General features: G+C 44.6%; 1 protein-coding gene across 1 annotated transcript in view; it reads right to left on the bottom strand.

Moving 5' to 3' along the window:
* The window catches only part of GRAMD1B (GRAM domain containing 1B), a gene marked incomplete at its 5' end in the record, with an annotated part of 441171 nt that extends 428738 nt beyond the window's left edge, over nt 1-12433 (bottom strand). The window contains 2 exons of the mRNA XM_082273752.1: nt 11497-12060; nt 12350-12433. Coding sequence (XP_082129878.1) covers nt 11497-11864 — 368 coding nt within the window. The remainder of the gene's footprint in view (nt 1-11496; nt 12061-12349) is intronic.
* Between the last annotated feature and the right edge of the window lie 13785 nt (nt 12434-26218).

The following is a 26218-nucleotide window of genomic DNA, read 5'->3' as shown; positions in this document are numbered from 1 at the left end:
GTGGTTAATGTGGCTCTAAAGTCTTCAAGTGGAACTATAGGTAAAACTCTTTTTCCCCACTTTGAATGGAGTAAGGGAGGGTCATAACACATGCCAGATTTCTTTTTTCATCATCTGTGTCCCATTTTGGAGATTTACCTTCACTTCCTGTCCCATAGCCAAACAGGAAGTGAGAGGAAATCGCTGCAAATTGAGGAATTCCTTGGGGACCCCCCCCCGGGGACCCCCCCCCCCCCCCAGGTGATCAGAACTAGTGTTCCCATTGGAAGATTTCCTCTCTATTACTTGTATGGGGACAGCCCAAAATTTTGGTAATTTCTTTTACTTTCCCTTTCAATGATAATGGTAAACAGGACAAATAGAGAGGGTGAATCTCCTTAGCGGGGACACAGACAGCAATAAAAACTGACAGGGGCTCTAATCTCTCTCCACTCCATCCAAAACTGAAAGAAAAAGTTTGCCTTTAGTTATACTTTTGCATAATGCATTCTCTGCATTAAGGTAAAAACCTTTCTGTGTTGCAGGACCCCCACTAGCCCCCTTTTATACTTACCTGAGCCGGATCTCTCTCTCCAGCGCTGTACCTGAGAACAGCGGCCCTCTCTCTCCCTCTCCTTACAGGGCAGATTGATAGCAGCAGGAGCCATTGGCTACCACTTCTGTCAACTAATTTCTGTGACGAGGGAGAGGGGCGTGCAGAAACCTTCTTCATAATCGCTGCACCATGAGTCCTGACCTCAACCCGATAGAAAACCTTTGGGATAAATTAGAGCGCCGGACCTCACAACTGTGCTTCAGGAAGAATGGTCAAACATTCCCATAGGCACACTCCTAAACCTTGTGGACGGCCTTCCCAGAAGAGCTGAAGCGGTTATAGCTGCAAAGGGTGGGCCAACTCAATATTGAGCCCTATGGACTAATGCCCCGTACACACGCAACGATTATCGGCCGACCGATCTGCCGTCTTTTGTCCAGTGTTGTTGTGTCGGTTGAAATGTGCTCTAGACTGCACACGAATTTTCTCGGCCAACAAAAATCTACTTCAGTAGTGATGTCATGTGATGGTTTAATTTCCGTGTGTTTTTTCTTCTCTGAGCATGCCCAGTCTTGCTCATCAGATTTTTGTCTGCCGAAATCTTTACTGACTGACGGAAAATCGGCCGTTGTGTTGACGGCCATCAAAAATTTTATAGCCTGCACACCAGATTTTATTCGGCCGAAAAATCGGAGTTGGTTGTCGAAAGCATCATACTAACAAGCCGACAATCGGCCGATCGGACATTGGCTGAAAATTCCCAGCCAATAATCGATGCGTGTTTACGAGGCATTAGACTGGGATGCCATTAAAGTTCATGCGTGTGTGTAATTGCAGGTGTCCCAATACTTTTGACATAAGTGTGATTATTTGTAGATCATTTCACATATCGGGTCCACTTAATTGTTAATAACCATGTTTGAATCCAGTTAGTGTTGATTGACTCACTACCTCTGCTGGAAGTCTATTCCAAGCATCAACTACTCAGTAAAATAATACTTTATCAAGGTCATCCTAATAGGAACACTGTGTGAAAGTGCTTGTTGCTGTCATTTTAATAACACTGAAAGTCCTTGCCTTATTTTGCCATCATTACATTAATGGAAGTCTAACATAAGCCTAATAAAATGAAAAGAAGCTAAAAAAGGATTACACTGCGGCTCAGATCTCAGCAGCGTATTTCTTCATCGCACCAACAAAGCAACATTACCAGCACTGACATTTATAAGTAATACGGGGAGGAAGGCGGCAGAGCAGATGACAGGCCACATGGTCAGAATGTGTGTAAACACCGCTCAGGGTCAGATCCTATTACACAGCCATGATGTGACTGAATTGCCATTAGCAGCATTCACACTACTATGTCACTTATCATCCTTACTAAATCGCATCCCATAATATGAACAGACTTAACAGGCCACTTACATCGCTATTAAACCCAAAACCAAAAATTGTCATTTATTGGCCGAATTTCAGTTCATCTATGGCCAGCTTTACATACAATCATTGGAGCCAAACCCCAGAAAACACTTACAGCAACAGTTTTTTGTTCCTTTTGGGACAAATGTTTTACATCAATAACTAGATAAAAGTAGATCATAGTAAGCACCCCTGTCAGTGGTTTGTTAATGTTTTTATATATTCCTTTTTTGTGAATGCAGATTTTTCATACATCAGGGCCATTGGAGTCCATTGTGTTTTGATTTTGATTGGTGATTTTGCTTTCATGGCCTCTTTCACACGAGCGATCTGATTCGATCCGCCTGTCAGTTTTTCAGGCAGATCTGAGTGGATGCTCCATGCATCCCTATGGAGCAGCGGGCGTCAGCGGAGACATGTCCTCTGACACCCGTTGCTATCTGATCCAATCCTGTTTGTGAAATCCGGACAGATGGAAACCCTAATTTCTATCCGTCTGGAGGATCGGATTGGATGGGATCGGATGAGAACGGACAGGCGGTCCGTTTTCATCCGATCTCCCCATAGAGGACAGCGGGGATCTGACAGCTCCGTCTCTGCACACAGAGCTGTCATCCGCCTGCTCAGTGGGGATTGGCGGATCGATCCCCCGCTGAGCAGAACGGACTCCGTGTGAAAGGGGCCATACATTTACTTTTTTTTTGTTTGTTTTTTTGTACATTTCTTTTACAATACCAACAATCATACAATCCAATCTCTCAGTTACAATTAGGCTCCGTTCACATGTAGGCGTTTTTGGGCGTTTTTGGGGAGTTTTTCTGCTCTAGGATCAGCTCTCAAAACGCCCAACAAGACAAATCCTATTCATTTCAATGGCCCCTGTTCACATCTGAGCGTTTTGACGCTGTAAGCAAAACGCCCAATGCTCAAAAAAGTGCATGAGCTTCTTTTTGGGCAGATTACAGGCGTTTTCCATTGGTTTCTATTCAATCTAAAAACGCCTGCACAAAAAACGCCTGTAAAAACGCCTATAAATCGCGGTAAAAACGCGCGAAAACGCTACGCTCAGGTGTGAATGTAGCCTTAATGTCAATATAATTATAAGCCTTCTAGAAATTAATTTATTCAAATACCTTCTTAAAGTGTTACTAAACCCACAACAGTAAAATCAGTGTATATATGCAGTAAAACATGTTTGTTATACTCTCTGTGGAACCTAAGGGGTTAATTCCCTGCATTGTGTATAAAGGCTGTGTGATTCTGTCTTCTCTGATCCTCCCCTTCTTTAACTGACTCCAACCCATCCCGTAATAGAACAGAGAATTAGGAGTCAGGCTGCACATGCTCAGTTTGGTGTGTATTGCAAGAGTTTTTCTTTGGAGAGTGCATGTGATCAGCACAGGGCCAATCAGCACTGTCCAGACAGAAGGTCAGGGGAGAATGAAAACTCCTCCTACAAGCTTTACTAGGAACTGACACAAGTCACAAGACTGCTATATACTGCTGATGAGAAAAGGTATTTAGCAGTATATATTTAATAAAAAGATTGAATTTCCATGTTCTGTGTACTGTGGGAGACCAGATATAGTGACTGCAGGTCCGGGGTTTAGTAACACTTTAAGGCCCCGTTCACACTGGGGCGATCCGACTTCCCCAGGCGACCACACAGGTCGCAGCGCCCTGCTCTCACCGCGTCCTCGGAGCGGGCGGCATGGACTTCATAACATTGAAGTCTATGCAGGTCGCTCCGGGTCGCCCCAAAGAAGCTCCGGACCCTTTTTCTAAGTCGGAGCGACTCGTGTCGCTCCTATTAGAACGGGTCCATAGCTTCTGTATGGCAGGTGACCTACGGCGACCTGTCAGGCGACCAGGTCGCCTGACAGGTCGCCCCAGTGTGAACGGGGGCTTAGAGTCCATTCACACTGCCGCGACTTGTGAGGCGACTTGTGTGCCCTTAAGTCACCCCAAGTCGCTTGACATAACAAAATCAATGTTAATCAATGAGAGCCGTCTTAATATGCACTACTGAAGTCGCTCCAACTTCAGAAAAGGGTCCTGTACTACTTTGAGGCGACTTGTATCCGACTGGTCCCAATAGCCTTCAATGGGAGTCGCCTCCAAGTCGGATCCTTATCTTATTTGAAAAGATAAATTCGAATTCTGTGTTTTAAACCTGGGATCTTGCCAACATCCCTGATGAATATGGAACAACAATAACCCCTGAGGATTGGGACTTTCAACGGCAAGAATCAGGACTTGAGTATGAAAATATATAAATTTTTATTCCACATATAATAAAGATAAATTATACATAATCACATATCAAATATATAATAAAAACAAGGTCATAGATACGTCTTGGAACCAGAAGGGTCTGAGGTGTCTGGATCGGACTAGACGCGTTTCGGTCCAAATGCCTTTCTCAATGGTCCACAAAACACCAGAGCTCAGACAGATATGTAAGACCTCTGTGAAATCCAGGACGTGAGACCAAAAGGATGGGCCTTGGTGGATGAGAAAAAGGCCTTCAATTGACTGTGGCCGCAAAGAGTATATGCTAATCAAATTAGGTCTATACAGGATAGACTAAAGCAATATGTAAATATTTGTATGGGTTTCCAGGGGAGATTTCAATATTTGTAAGCCAAATACACAGTGGTATGGCAAATGACAGTGAGAAAGGAGCTCCACGGACAGAAAATCCCACGAGGATCTCCAGAGTGAGGTCAGAAACGCACAGGTCATCTGTAAAATAGTAGTAGAATAGATATGTCCCCCGATGGATTTATGATGCTGGGACGTATCCAGCCATGCATCCCTGTTGACATGGAATATGTCAAGCCTGTATAGGTCTGTGCATAAGAGTAATGGCGGCGCGCCATTGTTTTTATTATATATTTGATATGTGATTATGTATAATTTATCTTTATTATATGTGGAATAAAAATTTATATATTTTCATACTCAAGTCCTGATTCTTGCCGTTGAAAGTCCCAATCCTCAGGGGTTATTGTTGTTCCATTATCTTATTTGAAGCGACTGTGATCCAACTTTCCATTAAAATGGTCCTGAACCAGAAAAAAAGATAATTTTTCTTAGAATTTTTAGTAGCGCAGGGATGGGGCTCCGCTCCTGTCACACCTGGGCGTTTTTGTTGCAGGCGTTTATTGGGCATTTTTTGGGCATCTTTGGAGGCAGGCATGACATCTGAACTTCTGTGTAGGGGTATATATACACACACACATATATGTATATATACACACACACACACACACATATATGTATATATACACATACACACATATAGGTGTGAAAGGAGCGGAACCCCATCCCTGCGCTAATGAAATTATTTGCATACTGTCTGTAATGTCTTTTGCATGAGGGATCAATAAAGGTGAAGTGTTACAGTAAATTCCAGATTTTTTTTTTTCAATGTTGTACACCTGTCAATGGGAAATGCCTCAACCCTCTAACTGCTACATCTGCAGGACAGCTTGTTCTGTTGAGAAAACAACAGACTTACTGGCCTGATCACCAGGTGAAAATAAAGAAAAAAAAAGCCTAAAAAAGAAAAACGAATGCAGCCATCACATCAATGAATTGGTAAGCTGCAGAATAATAAATAATTGCTTTTGGGTTTAATACTGCTTTGAGGTGTATAGCTTTAAAATGTAACTCTGAAAACTAAGACAAGGTACACTGGGGCTGATTTACTAAAGGCAAATAGGCTGTTACTTTGCAAGGGAACTTTCCACAGAGCTTAGCGATTGAGGTGAAATTTCACCTTTTTACGATAAATGAAAAGACAGCATTTTTGCTTACGTGTGATGGGATGATGGAGGTCAGCAGAGCTTCATTTCATTCACTAACCCCTGGGGAAAATTATTTTGCAAAGTGCAACGTCCCTTAAAAATTGAACAGTTTATTTCCCTTTTGTAAATCAACCCAACTGTGTATAAAACTAGGTACACTTGTTACTTTCCAAGACCTACAACCATGTAGTGTGAGAAGCCACCTTAGCCATCCAGAATAAGTAAAAACAATATATAAAAGATATAAACTTGGGAGAAGGGAGTCCAGTAATGGAGCCCTTAGGCCTATTGCTCACTGCAGCTTGAAAAAGCTCTGTGCAGCATTTTTTTTGTTTTGTTAAGCCCCGTACACACGTACCGATGGTCGGCTTACAAATGTTCCTCTTTTCTCCCCGGGATGTCGGTGTCTGTTGAAAAGTGCAAAGACAGCACAAGGACAGCACAAGAATTTTGTCCGCCGACTGCAGAAGTGATGTCATGTAATGGTTAACTTTCCCTGTGTTTTCTATTTTCTGAGCATGCCCAGTCTTGCAAATCTGCGGTCTGTCGGCCGAATTGTGTACTGACAGGCGAACAATCGTCCGTTCTGGTGTCGGCATACAAATATTTTCATGTTTGCACGAAAGACTTTTGTCCGCGGATTGTGCGCAGACATCTGTCGGAGGCACCATACTAACACGCGTACAATCGGCAGATCCTTCGTCCACCGACGTTTGTATGCCGACGATCGGTACGTGTGTACGGGCCTTTACTGAGCTAAAATGTAGCCCATTATTTACAAAATGTTTCTGCACACAGACACGTTAACACGTGTAAAGGAAAATCTGCATTCCCGGTCAATATTCTGCGCCGCTTTGTGCAAGTATGCACATATGAGCATAACTATGAATTAATTTTCCCTAGGATAGCATTGTGCACGCAAATGCGAGAAGGCGCATACATATACGTACAAATATGTGCAATATTGTGAAAAACAAACACCTAAAATTACATCCGAAAAAGCAGAAGCTCAAACATCAGTTCCGTGTGCAAGAGGCCTTATAAGTATAAGACATACTGTAAGTTGTCTGGGACCACATACAGTAATGCTGGGTTCACACTGGATTGCAGAGTGGCTCGCAGCAGGAGGTCCGGTGCGTCTCGATCACCGTTTGACGTCCGAATTTTGTCTGAATTTGGACCTGAAACGGACAAGAATTTCGCACAAGAAAGAAAGAAAGAAAGAAAGAAAGAAAGAAAGAGAATTTCGGACAAGAAAAAAAACGCACACGAATTTCCTGCAAACCGTTTTGCAGCTGTCCCGGAGCTGTGTGAATCGGCTCCATTGAGAACCGGTCACAGGCTCCTGACATGCGAATTGGATGCAAGGAAACCTGCATCCAATTCGCAGCAGTGTGAACCCAGCCTAAAACCTTGGATTGCGAGCATAATTCGTTCCTGAAACATGCTTGTAATCAAAAACACTTTTATATCAAAGCCAATTTCCCCATAAGAAATTATTGGAAACTCAGATGATTCGTTCCACAACCATTTATTCATAAATCCTTCAGTTTATGGTCCATATAAAAAGATTACAGCAATGTGATGGGTTGTGCAACCATAAAATGTCCATCCACATATGACGCCTCCACAAGGGGATTAGAAACAAAACCCAGCAGGAGCTACAGAGTATAAAAAGAGAAGAGAGGCGCCTCTAAGTGTAGCAATATGGTTACATTTAATGAAGGTTCAACATTTAGCAACTCACATGGTTGATGATTAAAACAGGCACATCTAAGTATGCAGGCATCTGGGGTAAAGCTGTCCACATAGACCGTCCTCCTCACCACCGGCTCTCACTGCTGTCAGTTTGCAATCGTGACCGGGAAGACTACCCTGCAGTAGAGCGATCTGAAAGCGAGGCTGGAAGGATTCGTGGAGCGCAGCGTGGAAGGGATGACGTTGATGGCGGTGCGGAGGACGGTCTATGTGGACAGCTTTACCCCGGATGCCTGCATACTTAGATGTGCCTGTTTTATTCATCAACCATGTGAGTTGGTAAATGTTGTACCTTCATTGAATGTACAATATTGCTACACTTAGCGGCGCCTCTCTTCCCTTTTATACTCAGTTGTGACGTGCTGTATATCAAGACATCACTTGTTTATCAAGTCAAAATTTATAAAAAAAAATGTTGCTTGTATTGCAAAACACTCTTAGACCAAGTTACTCTCAATCGAAGGTTTTACTGGATTTATTACTGAATATCTTCCAAACAAACCGGCCCAAGTCAAAATATCTTAGGACTTTATCTGTACCACAATTCAATATGTGTACAAAATATTGAATTTAATTAGTACAAACATTAAAACAATGCACAAGAGTCAGAAATGACTCTTCATGTAATACAAGTATATCTGCTATATCATACAAAATTCAAGTAGTTTTATCTGCCTGATGTCACAAGATACGGTATTAATAGCTTGTTACTTCCTCCAATGCGTTTCACGGGTCAAAGCCAGCTTCTTCAGGAATATATACAGGGAGTTATTTACTAAAACTGGAGAGAGAGAAATCTAGTGTAACTGCACAGAAAGCAATCAGCTTCCAGGTTTATTGTCAAAATTTAATTAAACAAGCTGACGTTTAGAAGCTGATTGGTTACCATGCAAAGCTGCACCAGATTCTCAGCGCTCCAGTTTTAGTAAATGAACTCCACTATAACAGAAGCTCTAGTGCAGCAGATGTGAAAACCGATCATAAGGACAATGAAGGGACACGAACATCAACTGAGACCATCATAGAGATCCACAAGATTCAAAGCATTCAGTGAGTTTGAAGGGGAATAAATAGAATCAAATTTCCACAAAATTCCTTTAAATATAGTCGTTTTAATCGGTACTGTATTTTGGCACTTTGCAGGGGGGCAGCAAAATAGCCACCCCCGCCTCCACCTGACATTCTATTGGCCACTGTTTGCTAGAGCCAGCTGGCGTCTAGCAACCAGTGACGTCACGGCCATGACTCCCCATAATTCGATAAGCCCATAATTCAAAGTGGAGGATTTAACTTCCTCCTCGCCTAGTACTCGTGGGGCTCAAAGAGTCCTGGTATGTGGCAGCAGGGTGCAGGGCAACAGAGTAAAATCCGCCAATCCACCGGCAACAGCAGCTGCTGCTGAGCTGCGGCGTCTTCACACAGCGAGCGGGCAGCCAGCTGGCCCTGGAGTCTGGCTAGAATAGAGAGACCTGGAGGGAGAAGACCTCCACTGCCACAGCGCCACCCTGTCCTAAGCAGCAGCGGGGGCAGCATCCCTGGCGCCTCCCAGAGCCTGCACTCCTAAAATCTCCTCCCCGCTCCCAGCTGGGACATCAACAGGAAGACAGGCCAACCCAGAAGACGAGGATGGGTGGGAGGTAGGTGCATAGGAGGGACTGCAGGCAGGGCTAGGGGGTCTCCCCTCTACCAAAAGACAGGGGTGCATAGGAGGGACTGCAGGCAGGGCTAGGGGGTCTCCCATCCCCCCCCTCTCTCTCTCTCTCTCTCCCTCCCCTTCTCCCCCTCTCTCTCACCCCCTCTCTCTCTCATCCCCCCTTTCTCTCTCATTCCCCTCTCCCACCTCTCTTTCTCATCCTATCTCTCTCTCTCATCCCACCTCTCTCCCCCCCAATCCCCCCTCTCTCTCACCCACCCTTTCTCCTCCTCTCTTTTTTATCCCTCTCTCTCTCTCCCCCACCACTCTCTCTCTCTCGCTCTCTCTTTCTCTCCCACCACCCCCCCTCTCTCTCTCTCCCCCCCACCCCTCTTTCTCTCGTTCTCTCTCTCATCCCCTCTTTCACACCCTTCCTCACCCATCCCCCTCTCTCTCTCTCTCATCCCCCCTCACTCTCCCCTACCCACCCTTCCTCACCCACCCCCTCTCTCTCTCCCACCCGCTCTTACCCCCCCTCATAAGAGCTCAGGGGTTCTTGCTGGGACTTGTAGTCCTTCAATTTTGGATGGCGTCACATCTGTTACACAGGAAGGGGTGGGCAAATTTACATAGGAGGGGGGCGCCTAATTTTAGTCTTTAGGCAGCACAAAACCAAAATACACCACTGGGTCTATTACTATGGATGGACACTGTATATTTCCTGAGGTCAGACATTCCCCATAGTATGTCGAAGTTGTGGAAAAATCAGGGTGGTCACTGAAATAAGTAGCCAGATTCAACTTTCAGTGGACCCAGTAGCTCTGGTGAGGCTACTCTCAACCAAAAACAGGGTACTCCTTGGGGAGCGGACCCAGAGTTGAAGATCTGCATGTATGAAATCTAATGAGAGCACCAAGCAAACAGTTAAGGAGTCCAAGGTCTTTTAATATTGACATAAACTTAAAACAAGAAAACCTCCAATGCATTTCGGGGGTTTGTAGATCCCCTTATCCCCCCACTTCTTATAAGTAGTTCGGAGAACTCCAATATAGCATGGCTTTTGCTGACTTACCAATCCTGGATATCTTTTTACACAGTACATAAATCAATCCTGGTTACCATTTCTTAGTCATCCAAACCAGCCTTTTTTTAGCCAGGGTTCCTTGAGACATCTTCAGGGGTGCCTTGGCAAAATGCCTAAAAATTTATGAAAAATTGTACACAAGCCAGCAGGTGAATGAAGCCTTTGCTTTACACAAAGCCACATGTTTTCATTATGCAGCATTATGACTTTCTAGACAATGGCATCCTAACAACCAATGACTTCATCCGTTATTAAGGAGGATGTCTGTTGCTTCCACAGCATCCTTGTTTGACCCACCTGTGTCCCTCTCCCTCAGCCCTGGGGTGACATTAGCTGACCGAAGAGGAGAAACACTGGAGTACTAGTCAGTATCAGTGTGCAAAAGTGTATTTGCTTTGGAAGAATAAATCCCCTCTAACGTTGGCTGTCCTACATGTGGATGTTACTGCATTGTGTAAAGCTATTAGAATAATTTTTTACATTTTAGAATGGGGTGCCTCGAGACTGCCCATAATTGTAAAGGTTGCCTTGACTGAAAAAAGGTTGAGAAACACTGCTCCAAACTACCTATACCATCCAAGCCCTGAAGAAGCAGGAGCCCATGAAACGCGATGGATGGCCGTTTTATGTTTGCTTGTCTTGTATAAATAAGACCTTGGATTTCTAGACTGCTCTCATTAGACTTTATACATGTAAACAGAAGCCATCCAGTCATGTGTATTGCACATAGATTTTGGTACGTTTTGGTGACCTGCAAATCTAAAACCAAATATGACGGAGTGTGGTCACCATTTCTGCATTTATACAAAAGGACCGTATTCTGCAGTATAAAATAAAACAATATAAATAAAGATTGCCAATAAGAGTCCACTGCCTTGGAGGCCAGCACCATGTGGATTGCCCCTAAGCAGTGCATCAAACTTTCACACTGCTTCCTCGGGACTGCAGTGGTTGCTTAGTTGCCAAGGAAACAAAAATCCCTAAATTAGCATCCACAGCAGGAGAGTTGTTTCCTGGCGATCTCCTCCAGGGAAGCCGCAGAAAGGCCAAGGAGGCACAGCTAGACAGAACTTCTAACAAGGCAGGAGCAAACTATAAATAGCATTTCCCTGTATGAACTGTATATTATAGGTACCCCTTTGTAGATACACCCCGGTGACTACCTACACACTACTATCAAAAATCCATTATAAAGGAACAGCATGCACCATGGATCAATGTGCATAATAAAAATGTATTATTAAAAGGTACTTACCTACTCTTGCTGTTCACAGTAACTTCTATCTCACTGCCTTCCTTATCTGATGTGGTACCCAGAGCATGCAGCCTCAGGCCTTGGCGCCTGGGGGAAGTGCTGGGAGTAGAAGAGTTGGAAACGGCGCTGTCCTCATCGCTGGACGGAGTGATCTCAATGGACGGCAGTTGTAGATATTCCAGATTCCCGGTGTAGTCCGAGCCTTCGGCACCCTCTCGGTTTCTCGCAGTCTTTGAACGTCTCATCTTAAAGCGCCGCCGCCGCTGGCTGGGAGTGTTGCTGCTGCTTGTGGCAGAGGTGCTGTCCGAAAGATTTGGGATCTGCAGCTCCGGGATCTGAAGCATCTCATTTATATCATTAGCCAACATTATCAAAACTCCGAGGCAAACCAGAGCCAGCACCGAGGAGCCAATCAGGCAAGTTTCCGGGTTCAACTACTACAAGAGTGACAGGAAACCTCTTGCCACAGCTGTTAGCCTCCTCTGATCGCAAACGTCTCCTTCTGAACTGTTCTCGGTCGTGTTTTCATGTAGCTCTGCGTTCTAATCACTCTCTGGAGAGATCCTGCAGGGGAAGAGAGAAAAAAGAAATGAAGCGGTTTTTTAGCACCCAATGCTGTCAGCAGACAAGAGAGGAACAGCGACATACATTACATTTAGCATTTTAAGGACACAGAAGTGGTGACAGAAATAAGAAGGGGGGGGGGGGGGTTGTGTTTGTGTAAATCAGACACCCAAAGGCAAAAGCGGCAGCAGCTGCTGGTGTAACCCAAGCTCTCATATATCTAGAGCCCTGACACAGGAAAACTGTGCACACAACAGATGTAACTTAGATAGCTAGTAACTTTACACACCTGCTTTTGTACCAGCGATTAGAGGGAGACACAGAATACATTGGAGGCAGGCAGCAACATACAAAAGTACAAATAAATCACTGAGGTCCAGATAAGATACAGAGAGAGAGGAGAAATGAATGAGGACTGACAGCAAAATCCAGCATAGATCTTCTTAGTCTGCTGCACCTGACTGGTGGTAGCACCTCAGCGTCAAATATCATCACTTCACAAGGGGGATCTGATACTATGTTGCAAAGCAGAATGTAACAATGCCTCCCCCTAGTGAGAGATTATATTCTTTGCAGTTCTATATGCTGGCTGACTCAAAGCGATATCACTGAATGTTTTATAATAAAAACAGAAGCCTCCATGAGCACACCCATATCCCCATCTTTTATCGCTATAGAAAAAAATATATATATTATATTATATTATACACGGTCAGCTTGCTATGGGGGGGAATTTACTAAAACAGACGCAGCTGTGCACAGTAACTAATCAGCTTCCAGGTATTATTGTCAAAGCTTAACCACTTCAGCTCCGGAAGGTTTTACCTCCTTAATGACCAGGTCATTTTTTTGCGATTCGGCGCTGCTTTACTTGAACAATTGCACGTTGTGCGATGCTGTACCCATGTACAATTGATGTCCTTTTTTTCCCCACAAATAGAGCTTTCTTTTGGTGGTATTTGATCACCTCTGCGGTTCTTAGATTTTGCGCTATAAACAAAAAAGGAGCAACAATTTTGAAAAAAAACACAACGTTTTTTACTTTCTGTTATAAAAAATTCCCAATAAAAAATTAAAAAAAAAAATCAGATTTTTTAATTAGTTTAGGCCAATTTGTATTCTGCTACATATTTTTAGTAAAATAAAAAATCCCAAAAAGCGTATTTTAATTGGTTTGTGCAAAAGTTATAGCGTTTACAAACGACGGGATAGATTTTTGGACTTTTTTTTTTCCTGTTTATTAGTAATGGCGGAGATCAGCGATTTTTAGCGGGACTGCGACATTGCGGTGGACAGATCGAACCCCTAACTGACATTTTTGACACTTTTTGGGGACCAGTGACATTAATACAGTAATCAGTGCTAAATAATATGCACTGTTACTGTATAAATGACACTGGCAGGGAAAGGGTTAATATTGGGGGTGATCAAAGGGTTAAATGTATGCCTATTTGTGCCTACTAACTGTGGGGGCATACACTGCGGAGCCTCCTTCCTACTCTGCTGCGCGCCGAGTGGAGTGTTGGCTCCACCCACCTCTTCCCTCCAGCTACTCCAGGCCAGCACAGCACAGTGAGTCCCGTGTGTCAGCCGCCCTCAGCCTAAAAACGTGAGTATGAGCAGTTCTGGGCACCCTGATGTGGGAGGGGATGGGGGGCTCTGTGGGGACCCTAATGTGAGCAAATGGGGGGCTCTGTGGGGGCCCTGATGTGAGGGGGGGCTCTGTGGGGACCCTGATGTGAGGTGGGGGGCACTCTGTGGGGGCCCTGATGTGAGGTGGGGCTCTGTGGGGACCCTGATGTGGGGAGACTATGTGGGGATGCTGATGTGAGGTGGGGGGGGCGCTCTGTGGGAACCCTGATGTGGAGTGGGGGGCGCTCTGTGGGGGCCCCTTATGTAAGGGAGGGCTCTGTGGGGACCCTGATGTGAGGTGGGGGCGCTCTGTGGGGACCCTGATGTGGGAGGAGGCTCTGTGGGGGCCCTGATGTGAGGGGGGGGCTCTGTGGGGACCCTGATGTGAGGGGGGGAGCTCTGTGGGGGCCCTGATGTCAGGGGGGCTCTGTGGGGACCCTGATGTGGGGAGGCTCTGTGGGGACCCTGATGTGAGGTTGGGGGCGCTCTGTGGGGAGGCTCTGTGGGGGCCCTGATGTAAGGGGGGGGCTCTGTGGGGACCCCGATGTGAGGTGGGGGGCGCTCTGTGGGGACCCTGATGTGAGAGGGGGGGCTCTGTGGGGACCCTGATGTGAGAGGGGGGGGCTCTGTGGGGACCGCAATATAAAAAAAAAATGTATAGGCTATAATAGAGTACCGGCACCTCTTTTGGGCCACTTTAGGCTGCATTACTGCGTTTTTTTACCACGATTTTACTGTGATTTTCAGGTGTTTTTTTCAGGCGTTTTTGGAGGCAGGCATTGATATCAAAAACGCTGGTAATCAGCCCAAAAAGAAGCTCATGTACTTTTTTCAGCTACAGGCGTTTTTGCAAAATGCTCAGATGTGAACAGGGGCCATTTAAATGAATGGGGTTTTACTTGTTGGGCGTTTTTGGAACGTTTTTTTTTTAGCGTTTTTTGGAGCTGAAAAACACTCAAAAACACCCAGGTGTGAATGGAGCCTAAAGCACTGCGTAGATCTACGGGATTATGCGCAGCCGAGCCGCCCTGCTGCAGTATACCTGCATGGGGCGGTCGGCAAGTGGTTATAGTGTTACTAACCCCACAACAGTAACATCAGTGTGTAAAAAAGGAGTGCCTGAAAAAAAAAATTATAATAATGTAGCCCCCATGTCTAAAAATTAGTAAACTGCAATATATTACATTTTTTGTTTTGGGTTTAATAGTACTTTAAGTCCCGGTTCACACTTGTGCGATGCGGGAAGGCTGCGAATTTGCAGCCTGTTCCCGCATCGCAAACGCACCCCTGGCAGTTCACACTGCCATATGCGATACGCTGGGGGTGTTAATGAAATGTTAGCGACACCCCCAGTTTGATCGCATATCGCAGTGCGATCTGACAGTTCGCACAGGATCGGATCGCACAAGTGTGAACCACTGTGCGATCCGATCCTGATGCGGCTGGAAAAAAGGGTCCTGTGCGTGTTTGGTGCGGATACAGTGCGAATTCAGCCATACAAAGTGTATGGCTGAATTCGCATCTGCACCTCCGATCGCATATAATGAAGGAGCAGTGCGCTCCGAATTACATGCGATCGGCGCACTCGCAGAAGTGTCAACCGGCCTCTAAGATACCTGACTCTAGTCTGCTAGTAGAATGGAGAAATGGAGACATAAGATATTACACAATAGCCAAGGACAAGCAAAACCTTTGCATGTTGCAGATTCATGATCAGTGCACAATGCTGGTAATCTGAAAATGTGCTGGAACACAATATGTAGAGATATATACCGTATTATCCAGTTTGGAAAATGTAGCTTTATTATAATCAAACGGTTACAGTAGGAAAATATTCCTGGAAATAATTTTAAGGAGGGATCACCTCTTGTTCTTGACTCAGTCTCGCCACAAACATACTCATGAGGGTGCGCAGCGCGGTGATGGCGGTTGCGCTGTGTCCTGGGACATGGCGCAACCCCAAATTTCTGTAAAGAGCTGTGTCCAATCACAACTGATCACATGTAAATAAGGAGACATAATTTGTTGGCTCTCCTCGCCTCACACTGACACAGCGTGAGTCGAGGAGAACCAATCAGAGGCATCTCCTTATGGGAGAGACCTGTATATGTAATCAGGGTACTGATCATCAATTCCCTTATTACAGTGCAGCCCCAACAGCGCCCACCTGTGATGCCAACCTGTACCCTCAGTGACACCAGTCTGTGCCCTTTAGAGATGCCAGTCAGTGCTGCCTTTTAGTGTCCATCAGTGTCTGCCCATCAGTGCCGCCTATCCGTGCCACCTATCATTGCCGCCTATCAGAGCTCATCAGTGCTGCATATCAGTGCCACCTATCAGTGCCTCATCAGTGCCACCCCATTAGTGCCCTTCAGTGATGCCTCATCAGTGCCCTTCAGTGTAGCCTATCAGTGTCCATCAGTGCAGCCTCATCAGCACACATCAGTGAAAGAGAAAAATTACTTATTTACAAAATTTTATGACAGAAACTAAGAAAAACTTTTTTTTTCACAATTTTCAGTCTTTTTTCTTTTTTTTCAGCAACAAATAAAAAAAAAATACCCAGGGGTGATTAAATACCCCAAAGTGTAAGCACACCAAAAGAAAGCTCTATTTGTGGGAAGAAAATGATACAAAAATTCATATGGGTACAGCGTTGCATGACCACGCAATTGTTATTGAAAGTGTAACAGCACTGAAAGCTGAAAATTGGCCTGGGCAGGAAGGGGGTGAAAGTGCCCGGTATTGAGGTGGATAAACCGCATGGATATAGTACAGGTGTGGTATTAGTGAGCTCTGCAATGTCACCATTGGCCTCTCCTTTGAGGATTTTACCTGTCTTGTATAGGTAGCACGCCGTGCCACTCTCCTGGCTTTGTTCTCAGTCTGAGAGCGGCGGTGGATGATGTCGCAGAGGGCAGGGAGATGGGGCGGTCGGGGATAGTGACCGACAGTCAACAAGCAGCAGCATAAACAGTCTTCGAACCCGACAGAGCAACTGTCTCCTCTCCCTCTCTCTGCAGTCCTGCCAGTTTTTGTCTTGTGAGGTAAAGACTTCTTGCTGTTTGCTCTCTCCTATGCTGTGTACTCCTGAGTGCCGGTTCACACATGTGAATCCGCACCACATCTAAATCACACCCCATTCATGCAAACTGCTGCGGGTGTGTATGTTAATCGGATTGCATGGGTGGGAACACCAAAAAAAGGGTGCTGCACGATTTTGGTGCAGATTTGGTGCAATTTGAGCCATAAAGAATAATAGCTTAAATCACACTGCTTGGGAATCACTTGATTTAAACAGGTTTGACAGTCTGACTGGTTTTGTCTCTGATTCTGTGTCCTCCACCTGGCTCTGGTTGGGCTTCCTGACTTCACCTGCTACTGCTTCTGAAGTAAGTAGATGAAAGCAGATGGGTCTTAAAGGGACAGTGTACCTTTTTTTTTGGGTGAGAGAATGCTGATTTTTGTTTTGTGCAGATATGAGCTCACCACACTTGTTATTGGCACAGAAGACTAGGGAAATGAGGGGGCAAAGTGGGAAATGTTTTTAAAAGAGTGCTCAAGAAATGCAAACTATGGTGTTTTGCATTATTTTAGGTGGTGTTTTGCCCTATTTTAGGAGCAGAAGCCCTAAACACAAACACTCACACATAAGACCCTTCATTGGGCATTTCCTGACCAAGACAATCAGTATTGCTCAGATTCCCACACAGGGAGGCTTTCATGCTCTTCAAGCAGCTCACATGGCAATGGCTCACATGCGTTTATATTAGCGCAAAAGGAAATGCCTAGCCCAGCCCTGGGTGCATGTTGGACCTGCATGCAGTCTGCAGTGATGGGAAATTAATTTGTGTGGATTGCCTCAAGTGACAATGGATAAGAAAGCTGATGCGCAAATTTCAAAGCCTATATTTAGGAGGCTGTAGAAGGAAATCTGCAGCAAATATCCATGCTACAGGCAAGAAAAAAAAGAGGATACTTTTTATTTCAATCTCATTGGTCCCTTTAGTACCCAGGCCCAACCATCACAAAAAGCATGCAGATCTTTCCAAATGTGAAAAAAGAAGGGCCTTCTTTTCCCATAATGACAGAGTGTTAAAAGCTCATTGATGAAGAATGAGAGAGACCTGATCAAAAGACCAATTTACAGTACAGTCCAGGTTCTCTAAGCTTTATCCAATGAAGATGGCAGATGCATGTTAGTGACGCACTTCCAGGAGTGGATGAGGCCCTCCAGTATCTGGCACGCAAGTATCTTTGCCTTTCAATACCTTTAGGGATCCTATGGATTGAAAAGTGGACTTAAGGCTGGTTCACACCAGATGCAGTCCAGTGCGTTTTTATTCTGCGTCAAAAATGTATTAAAAGTGTTTACCCTGGATTCCAATGGCCTAGTTCACACCAGTGCAGTGTGTTCCAGTACAATCAACTAAAGTAGAACATGTTGCATTTTTTTTTTTTTTAATCGCTGGAACGCATCTGGAACATGGCAAAAAGCATTAAAAAAGCACCAGAACACTTCAAAGACATGCATGTGGAAAGACGTCTTCAACTCAGAATAGTGGTGAACTAGCCCTTAGACTTATTGAGAATCTGTACCGTGGCAGGTTTTTGCCTGTTGACCAGGAACAGCATTAACTTTGATGTTTCAAGCATTAGGATTTAGGAATGGCCTTAATTTAAATTGAAACCTGCAGGATTTGGCATGGTTCTGTAGCAGTTGAAACTGGCAGCTTTCTTTTGACGGCAGATTCAATAGACCTAGTATGAGGGCTGGCGCAGTCATTCACAGCCATGAGGGTTGATGGAGCTTCCACACAAGCCCTTTGTAACATTCCCCATAATGGGAGGTTGTTGTTTGGCAAAATGCTGGACGAACCGAGTGACAGGAGAAAAATCCAGACTGTGGCCACAGTCTAATAAGAGGAAGCAGCCGTCTTTTGCTCAACTCAGTCCAACTTTAGAAGGGTTCAGGAGGCCAAATCGTATAGGCCAGGCTGCTAATTTACCAGATCACAGTGAAGGGGGCTCAAATTTCCTTTTTACATGGAATCAAATCCAGAGCAGACTCGAGACATCTGGAAAGTCTTTTGAAGGTGTGCATTGGTGGGCACTGGTGAGGCTGAATTGATGGACATTGGTGAGGCTGCATGGATGGGCACTGGTGAGGCTGCATGGGTGGGCACTGATCAGGCTGCATTGATGGGCACTGGTGAGGCTACATTGATAGGCACTGGTGAGGCTACATTGATGGGCACTGGTAAGGCTGTACTGATGGGCACTGGTAAGGCTGCACTGATGGGCACTGGTGATGCTGCATTGATGGTCACTGATGAGGCTGCATTGATGGGCACTGATGAGGCTGAATTGATGGGCACTGGTGAGGCTGCATTAATGGGCACTGGTGAGGCTGCCATGATGGGCACTGGTGAGGCTACATTGATGGGCACCGGTGAGGCTGCATTGATGGTCACTGATCAGACTGCACTGATGAGCACTGATCAGGTTGCACTGATGGGCACTGGTGACGCTGCTTTGATGGGCCCTGATCAGCCAGCTCAAGTGAGCCCTCAGCCCAGGTTTAGTGTGCTGTCACTGAGGCCCACTGTGTCACAAGTTAGACTGTAAATTTGTTTTTATACTCTTACCTCCTTGCTGCAGTGCTTCAATCTTGCTTTCTTCACATGTGGTGTTTGGCTTCTCTGTTCACCTATGGGCTTTGCCTGCTCCATTGTGGGTTATATCCTATTCCTTTCTATTACTTCTTGGGTCACCTCCCTGTTTGCTTTCCTGTATATACACGTGATCAGAGCAGTGCTCCTTTCCTGAGCAACTTCACTGTTCTCTAGCTCCCATCCGTATACCCCTAGGCTTTTGTATCTGATTTACTTTGTACCGACCCCAGCTTTGTTTTCTGTCTGTGTTCGGTTGCTGCCTGTCCTGACCTTGGCTTGTCTCTTGGATATCCTTTAGTCTGCTACTTACTCTGCACAGGCCGGCAGTCTCCACATCTTCAGCTGGGCCTAACTGGGGGCTGCGACCTGGTTCCAGCTTGTTGCAAATCCATCTTCGCCATCAGGGGCCCTGGTGAAAAAGCAGGCTGGGGCTTAGACTCTGTGCCCTGGGGAATCCTGAGCTGGGGATCTACAAGGGCTCACTACCGCAGACCCGCAGACACGCTGGACAGTACTGGAACAGGCCCCAGCCCACCCAAGCCAGGCAACAGCCAGCAAGTGAGCCTAAGCCCCTCCCCAAGATGCCAAACTTGTGCTGGACTTACTTTAAATTGTGGGAGGGGTATCAAATTTAACTTCGGGCTGAAGCCACTGGTCTTTTTCCCACCTAGCAACACCCCTAAATTGTGGTGCAATAGAGAATTTGACCAAAGAATCATTTTATTCATGATCAACAGATCTTGAGAAGAAAAAATTGCAAGATTACGTATAAGAATTATACTGCAACAAGTCAATAGTGCTGGTGCCACCAGAATAACAGAATCTGGGGGTTTCTCCCCATTTTTCTAGTACCTAAGGCATCAGAAGCTTTCCCAGTTAGTGGTAATCGACCTGCCTGACGCATACTTCAATGTACCAATCAGTGGGTAACAACAGAGCCATTTGAGATTTGTAGTGCCCGGATGTCACTTCCAGCTCAGGTGTCTGCCATTTTTAGAATCGGCACAGCACCAAGAATTTTTTCAAACATTTTTTGGCAGTGGTTGCGGTAATTTATCTGTGGGGATAAGGCTCTACCACTACTTGGACGATGTTTTGATTGTCGCACATGTAAGGCAGGAGCTGCCAAAGCATCACAACTTTGTCCTAAAAGTTATTTTGCAAGTTCAGTCGACTAGTCAATAAACAGGGAAAGCAATTAACCCCTTCTTACTCTATGAAGGATCTTGGAGTAGCATTTGATACCCGAATAAGTCAAGTGTTTTTTCAAAACTGCAAATTTTCTAAATGAAAATCTGCATACGAAGAGTCTAGGAGACAGTATTTTTGTTAGCGAGGGATTACATTGTCCCTATTAGGACTCTTTACAGCGTCAATTCCAGTGGTGCCTTGGGCCAGGGGGCACATGGGGGCATTTCAATTTGCCTTCTTCAGTCAATGGGATGGGCTGTCTATGGAACAGAAGGTCTTTGTGTCTGCACAAATTTAGCAAGAACTGGAGTTTTGGACATTGCCAGTGTGTCTCTTTGGGAGCATGCCTCTCAGCCCAGGAGATGGAATAAATCTGACATCCGAAGCTAGTTTCTCTCCAGTCTAAGGGGACAAATGCAAGGCCTGGTGGAATGCCGATGCTCTGACTGTCTTGAATGGAAGGCAGTTCTTTCTACCATTGCAAGTCTTTTGAAGGTGTCCAAGGGGGCCTGAGTGAAGTTGATGACTGACAACAAGACAGCAGCAGTCTAAATTTCATGCCAAGGGGGCACCATGAGTTTTTACTTGCTGGGAAAGCACAATCCACTAATGGATCAGTTATGCAGATTATTTTCTAACAATGAGTACCTCAACCAGTATTGGCTCTATGGGGCATTTCAGAAGTAGGTCTCATAGAGGCTCCACTGAATGCGCAGCTTCTGGTATTTGCAACAAGGTACAAAGGCGAAGACTCAATGATACAAGATGGGTTCACAGTGCCATGGGGTTTTCCATTGGTTTTTGTCTTCCTCCTAGTGGCTTTTGAATATGAAGATTCTTCTGAAAATTTGGACAAAACGTGTACTTCAGAAAGTACTTCAGAAAACACTGAAACTGGGCAGTACCAAAAAAATCTATAACTTTTAACAGTATACACTTAGGAGGAGGATTTAAACACTCCCTGTACAGTATACGCTCAAGAGGAGGAGGATTTATACACTCCCTGTACAGTATACGCTCAGGAGAGGGAGGATGCATACACTCCCTTTACAGTATACTCAGGAGAGGGAGGATGTATTCACTCCCTGTACAGTATACTCAGGAGAGGGAGGACATATACACTCCCTGTACAGTATAGGCTCAGGAGAGGGAGGATGTATACACTCCCTGTACAGTATACGCTCAGGAGAGGGAGGATGTATACACTCCCTGTACAGTATACGCTCAGGAGAGGGAGGATGTATACACTCCCTGTACAGTATACGCTCAGGAGAGGGAGGATGTATACACTCCCTGTACAGTATACGCTCAGGAGAGGGAGGATGTATACACTCCCTGTACAGTATAAGCTCAGGAGAGGGAGGATGTATACACTACAAAATACAGGTTAAGGGGCCATAAGTAACCCCTTGGAACGGCTGCAAAAAGGGATGCTCAAACCAACTCAATGTGAATAAATGAAAAAAACCTTTACAGTATACTCAGGAGAGGGAGGATGTATTCACTCCCTGTACAGTATACTCAGGAGAGGGAGGACGTATACACTCCCTGTACAGTATAGGCTCAGGAGAGGGAGGATGTATACACTCCCTGTACAGTATACTCAGGAAAGGGAGGATGTATACATTCCCTGTATAGTATACTCAGGAAAGGGGGGAGTATACACTCCCTGTAGAGTATACACCCAGGACAGGGGGAATGTATATTCTCTGTACAGTATACACCAAGGAGAGGGAGGATGCGTATACTCTCTGTACAGTATACACCAAGGAGAGGAAGGATGTAAACTCTCTCCACAGTATGCTAAGGAGAGGGAGGATGTGTATACTCTCTGTACAGTATACACCAAGGAGAGGAAGGATGTATACTCTCTGCACAGTATGCTAAGGAGAGGGAGGATGTGTATACTTTCTGTAGAGTATACACTCAGGAGAGGGAGGATGTATACACTCCCTGCACAGTATACATTCTGGAGATCTGGAGAGGGAAGTATACACTTTCTGCATAGTATACTCAGGAAAGGGATGTATACTCTCTGTACAGTATACACTCAGGAGGGGAGTATGTATACATTCCCTGTACAGTACACACTCAGGAGGGGAGGATGTATATATTCACTGTACAGTATACACTCAGGAGGGGGAGGATGTATACACTATGTAGAGTATACACTCAGGAGAAGGTGGTTATGTATGCTGTGTACAATATATATTCAGGAAAGGGAGGACATGTATACTCTGTACAATATACATTTAGGAGAAGGTAAACATATCCAGTATACAGCATGCAATACACATGAATCATTACAGTTTATTCCCAGTGATCCTCAGTTATCATGCCTGGTCCATCTATATTATTAGCATTCCTTCCCGTGTGTTACACACAAGTTCCTCCCTGTCCCAAGCAATAAGCGGCAGTTTGAGTTACATTTGACTGACTCTGTTCGCTGTCCGGATCTGATTCTAGGGCTCAATAAATTGCATTCCAGAGATTATTTAAGAGTCAGTGTAATAAGAAGAAATGTTCATTAGTGCTGGAATTTAAAAATGAACTCAAAGCGCTGGTCTCCATAGAAACATCTCCGTCTGAGTAACCTGGGCAGGCAAGATCACTACGGTGCACAGCTTCCCAAGTCTATTCTGGATCTTTCGGTGTAAACTACAGAGATCAATGATGCTGTATGAGCAACACTTCCCCATGTTATACAGACACTGAGCTAATTATATATACAACTAGCATACCGGATTTTAATTGCCTTTGATACAATTTCACAAGTTAGGGGAATTATATTTATAGTAACATAAAGGCCTGGGGGGGTATACTGAAAACCCCGGTGACATCAGACATACTGTAGTTACAATATGCTACACTCTCCCTAGACCAACATTGTTATAGAATGAGGTCGGAATTAAGGGTGGAAATTGTTAGATTCTTTCTTTTCTCATTTCTTTTTTTTCACAAAATCTTTTTTGAGGATCACATTAACAATTTCCATTCATTAATTTCTGTACTTTACAATTTAATTTTCTTATATTTTTATTTAGATTCACCACATTAACAAATCTGTGAGATTGGAAGATGGTGAACAGATCTCAAGTATTAGTACTGCCCTACAAAATTGATGAAATTTACTTGTACCACAAGACCTCTTCCTGAACAGAACAAAGAGCACAACTCTGCTCTTAGTACAATGGCAACTAACAAAGTCTATAATAAATTCACATATCTGGAATATACTGGAGAATATTCATGGTATGGTGCTTCTTTCATTGGGACAGATTATGGGACAGCTGCACCCTTGACTTAAGACTCATGGGTATTCCTACACGTGTTTATATAATTTTTTAACCCAATTTTTGTCTTCATCAATTAGCTTTTTGGGTCTTTAGGCTCCAGGATTTTTTTGTGCATCTAGGAGGATAGACATTTCCGTGACCACATCTAGGAGGACAGACATTTCCATGGTCACATCTAGGACAGACATTTCTAGGACCAGAACTAGAAGGACAGACATTTCTAGGACCGCAAGTAAAAAAAAAAAAAAAAGTGCCAATGATGGCATGCTGGGTCAAATTGACTTCAATGCAAAAAATCGCATTCCATCGATGTCAATGCAAAAACGCCCCCTGTAATGATGTCCCGTACTGGACACATGTAGCAAGCGGCCATTATTATTCATTATAGCCATTATAGGTCAGCCATGACAGTCTGGAAGAACAATTACACTTTGAGATTACCCCCTCCCTCCTCCTTTCATTCATGGAATGCATAGGTTTTACACTTTAAAAGAGCCGATATCTCAACTCAGAGACATCAGAAACCAGCACTTAGGCCTGTGCAGAGCTGTAAACCGCTAACTGAGTCCTGGCAGGATGTTTGTTTCTGCTGTCCAGGCCTATCGTAAAACTATGACCAAATCCATTAAGGATACCCAGAACTAATGGGGATCGTAAAAGGCAATCAGAGAGCTCTGCCCAATTCAAAACTTAACAAATACACACACAGTTCATAAACTCAGACAGGAACATCAACCATTAACCACTTAAGCCCCGGAGGATTTGGCTGCTCAAAGACCAGGGCCTATTTTGCGATTCGGCACTGCGTGACTTTAACGGACAATTGCGCGGTCGTGCGATGCTGTACCCAAATGAAATTCACGTCCTTTTTTCCCACAAACAGGGCTTTCTTTTGGTGGTTTTTGATCACCTGTGCGATTTTTATTTTTTGCGCTATAAACAAAGAAAAGAGTGTCAATTTTGAAAAAATAACAATATTTTTCACATTTTTTTATATGAAATTCCCCCCCCCCCCAAAAAAAAGTAAAAATCAATAAGCGTATTTTGATTGGTTTGCGCAAAGGTTATTTACTAACTATGGGAAAGATTTATTTCATTTTTATTGTTTTTTTTTTTTAACTAGTAATGGCGGCGATCTGCGTTTTTTTTTTTGTTTTTTTCAGGACTGCGACATTGCAGCGGACAGATCGGACCCCTGACTAACATTTTTGACACTTTTGGGGGTACCAGTGACATTACTACAGTAATCAGTGCTATACATATGCACTGTTACTGTAAAAATGACACTGGCATGGAAGGGGTTAACTTTATTAGAGATCCAGGGGTTAAGTGTGTCCCTAGGGGCATGCTTCTTACTGTCAAGGGGCGTGGCTTTTGATGTAACCACAGAGACATACAATCCTACATAGCAGGATCGTATGATCCCTGCAGTTACACCAGGGAGAATGACAGATGGCTTTGTTTACATCAGCCACCTGCCTTTCTCCCTCTCCAGCGGGAGATCGCGAGTGGCCAGCGGGGATCCCTGTGAACGAGTGGGGGCGGAAGCGCGCCTCCGGCCGCGCGCTCGCCTCCGGCCGCGCACTCGCCCGCTATTGGCTTGTAGGTGAGTGACGTACCGGTATGTCACTTTGCCCAGGAGGGGCTGACCGCTGCAGTATATGTACTTGCGGCGGTCGGCAAGTGGTTAAATATAGGTATATATTTGGATGAGAAATGTCATACTGAGCAAATGTACATGACCACACTAGCACATATAGAAGGGACGATAGCTGTCAGATATTCCCTGGGTGACAGGTTTATTTGAGATACTCTGTGTTTAGTTTACCTGGATGCGAAATTCAATGCTGAATAATAATCTATCAGTTTAAAGAATGTAACAGGTAAATATTAGAAGATATGAATAGTGGTATTAAACTGTTCAAAGAGGAGGGACCTGATATTGTCATAAATCCCAAACAGCTCTAGGCCACTCCGTTTTATTGGTCAGGGCCCAGGGCATCTGTCAACACCCCTTTGATCCCAGAGAAAAAGGGGGACCCCTAACCAGTGGACAGTTCTCCTTTACCATCAAAGCAGGGACATCTGTCAAGTTTGAGAACCGAAAACACCTGGCTCATCGACTGAACTCTGATAACACCCAGGACATTGACTGCAAGTATCCTTCCTCCTCAATTCTATCTTATTTTTCTATTGCTGAATTATGTCTCTATTTCTTTGAAACACTTTTTCTGTAAATATTTTATTTACACCAACTTTGACCTTTTCATTATTAAAACCTTATTTTGAAAAGTGTTAACCTTGTTCCTAAGCTCCTAATGCAAGCTAACAAAGAACCTGTCTCTTGAAGAGTGCTACTGTATA

Source organism: Pelophylax lessonae (assembly GCF_965119305.1).
Source record: "Pelophylax lessonae genome assembly, chromosome: 12".
Classification (NCBI taxonomy): Eukaryota; Metazoa; Chordata; class Amphibia; order Anura; family Ranidae; genus Pelophylax; species Pelophylax lessonae.
The sequence above is the reverse complement of the archived record's forward strand: the minus strand, read 5'-3'. Positions and strand labels throughout refer to the sequence as shown.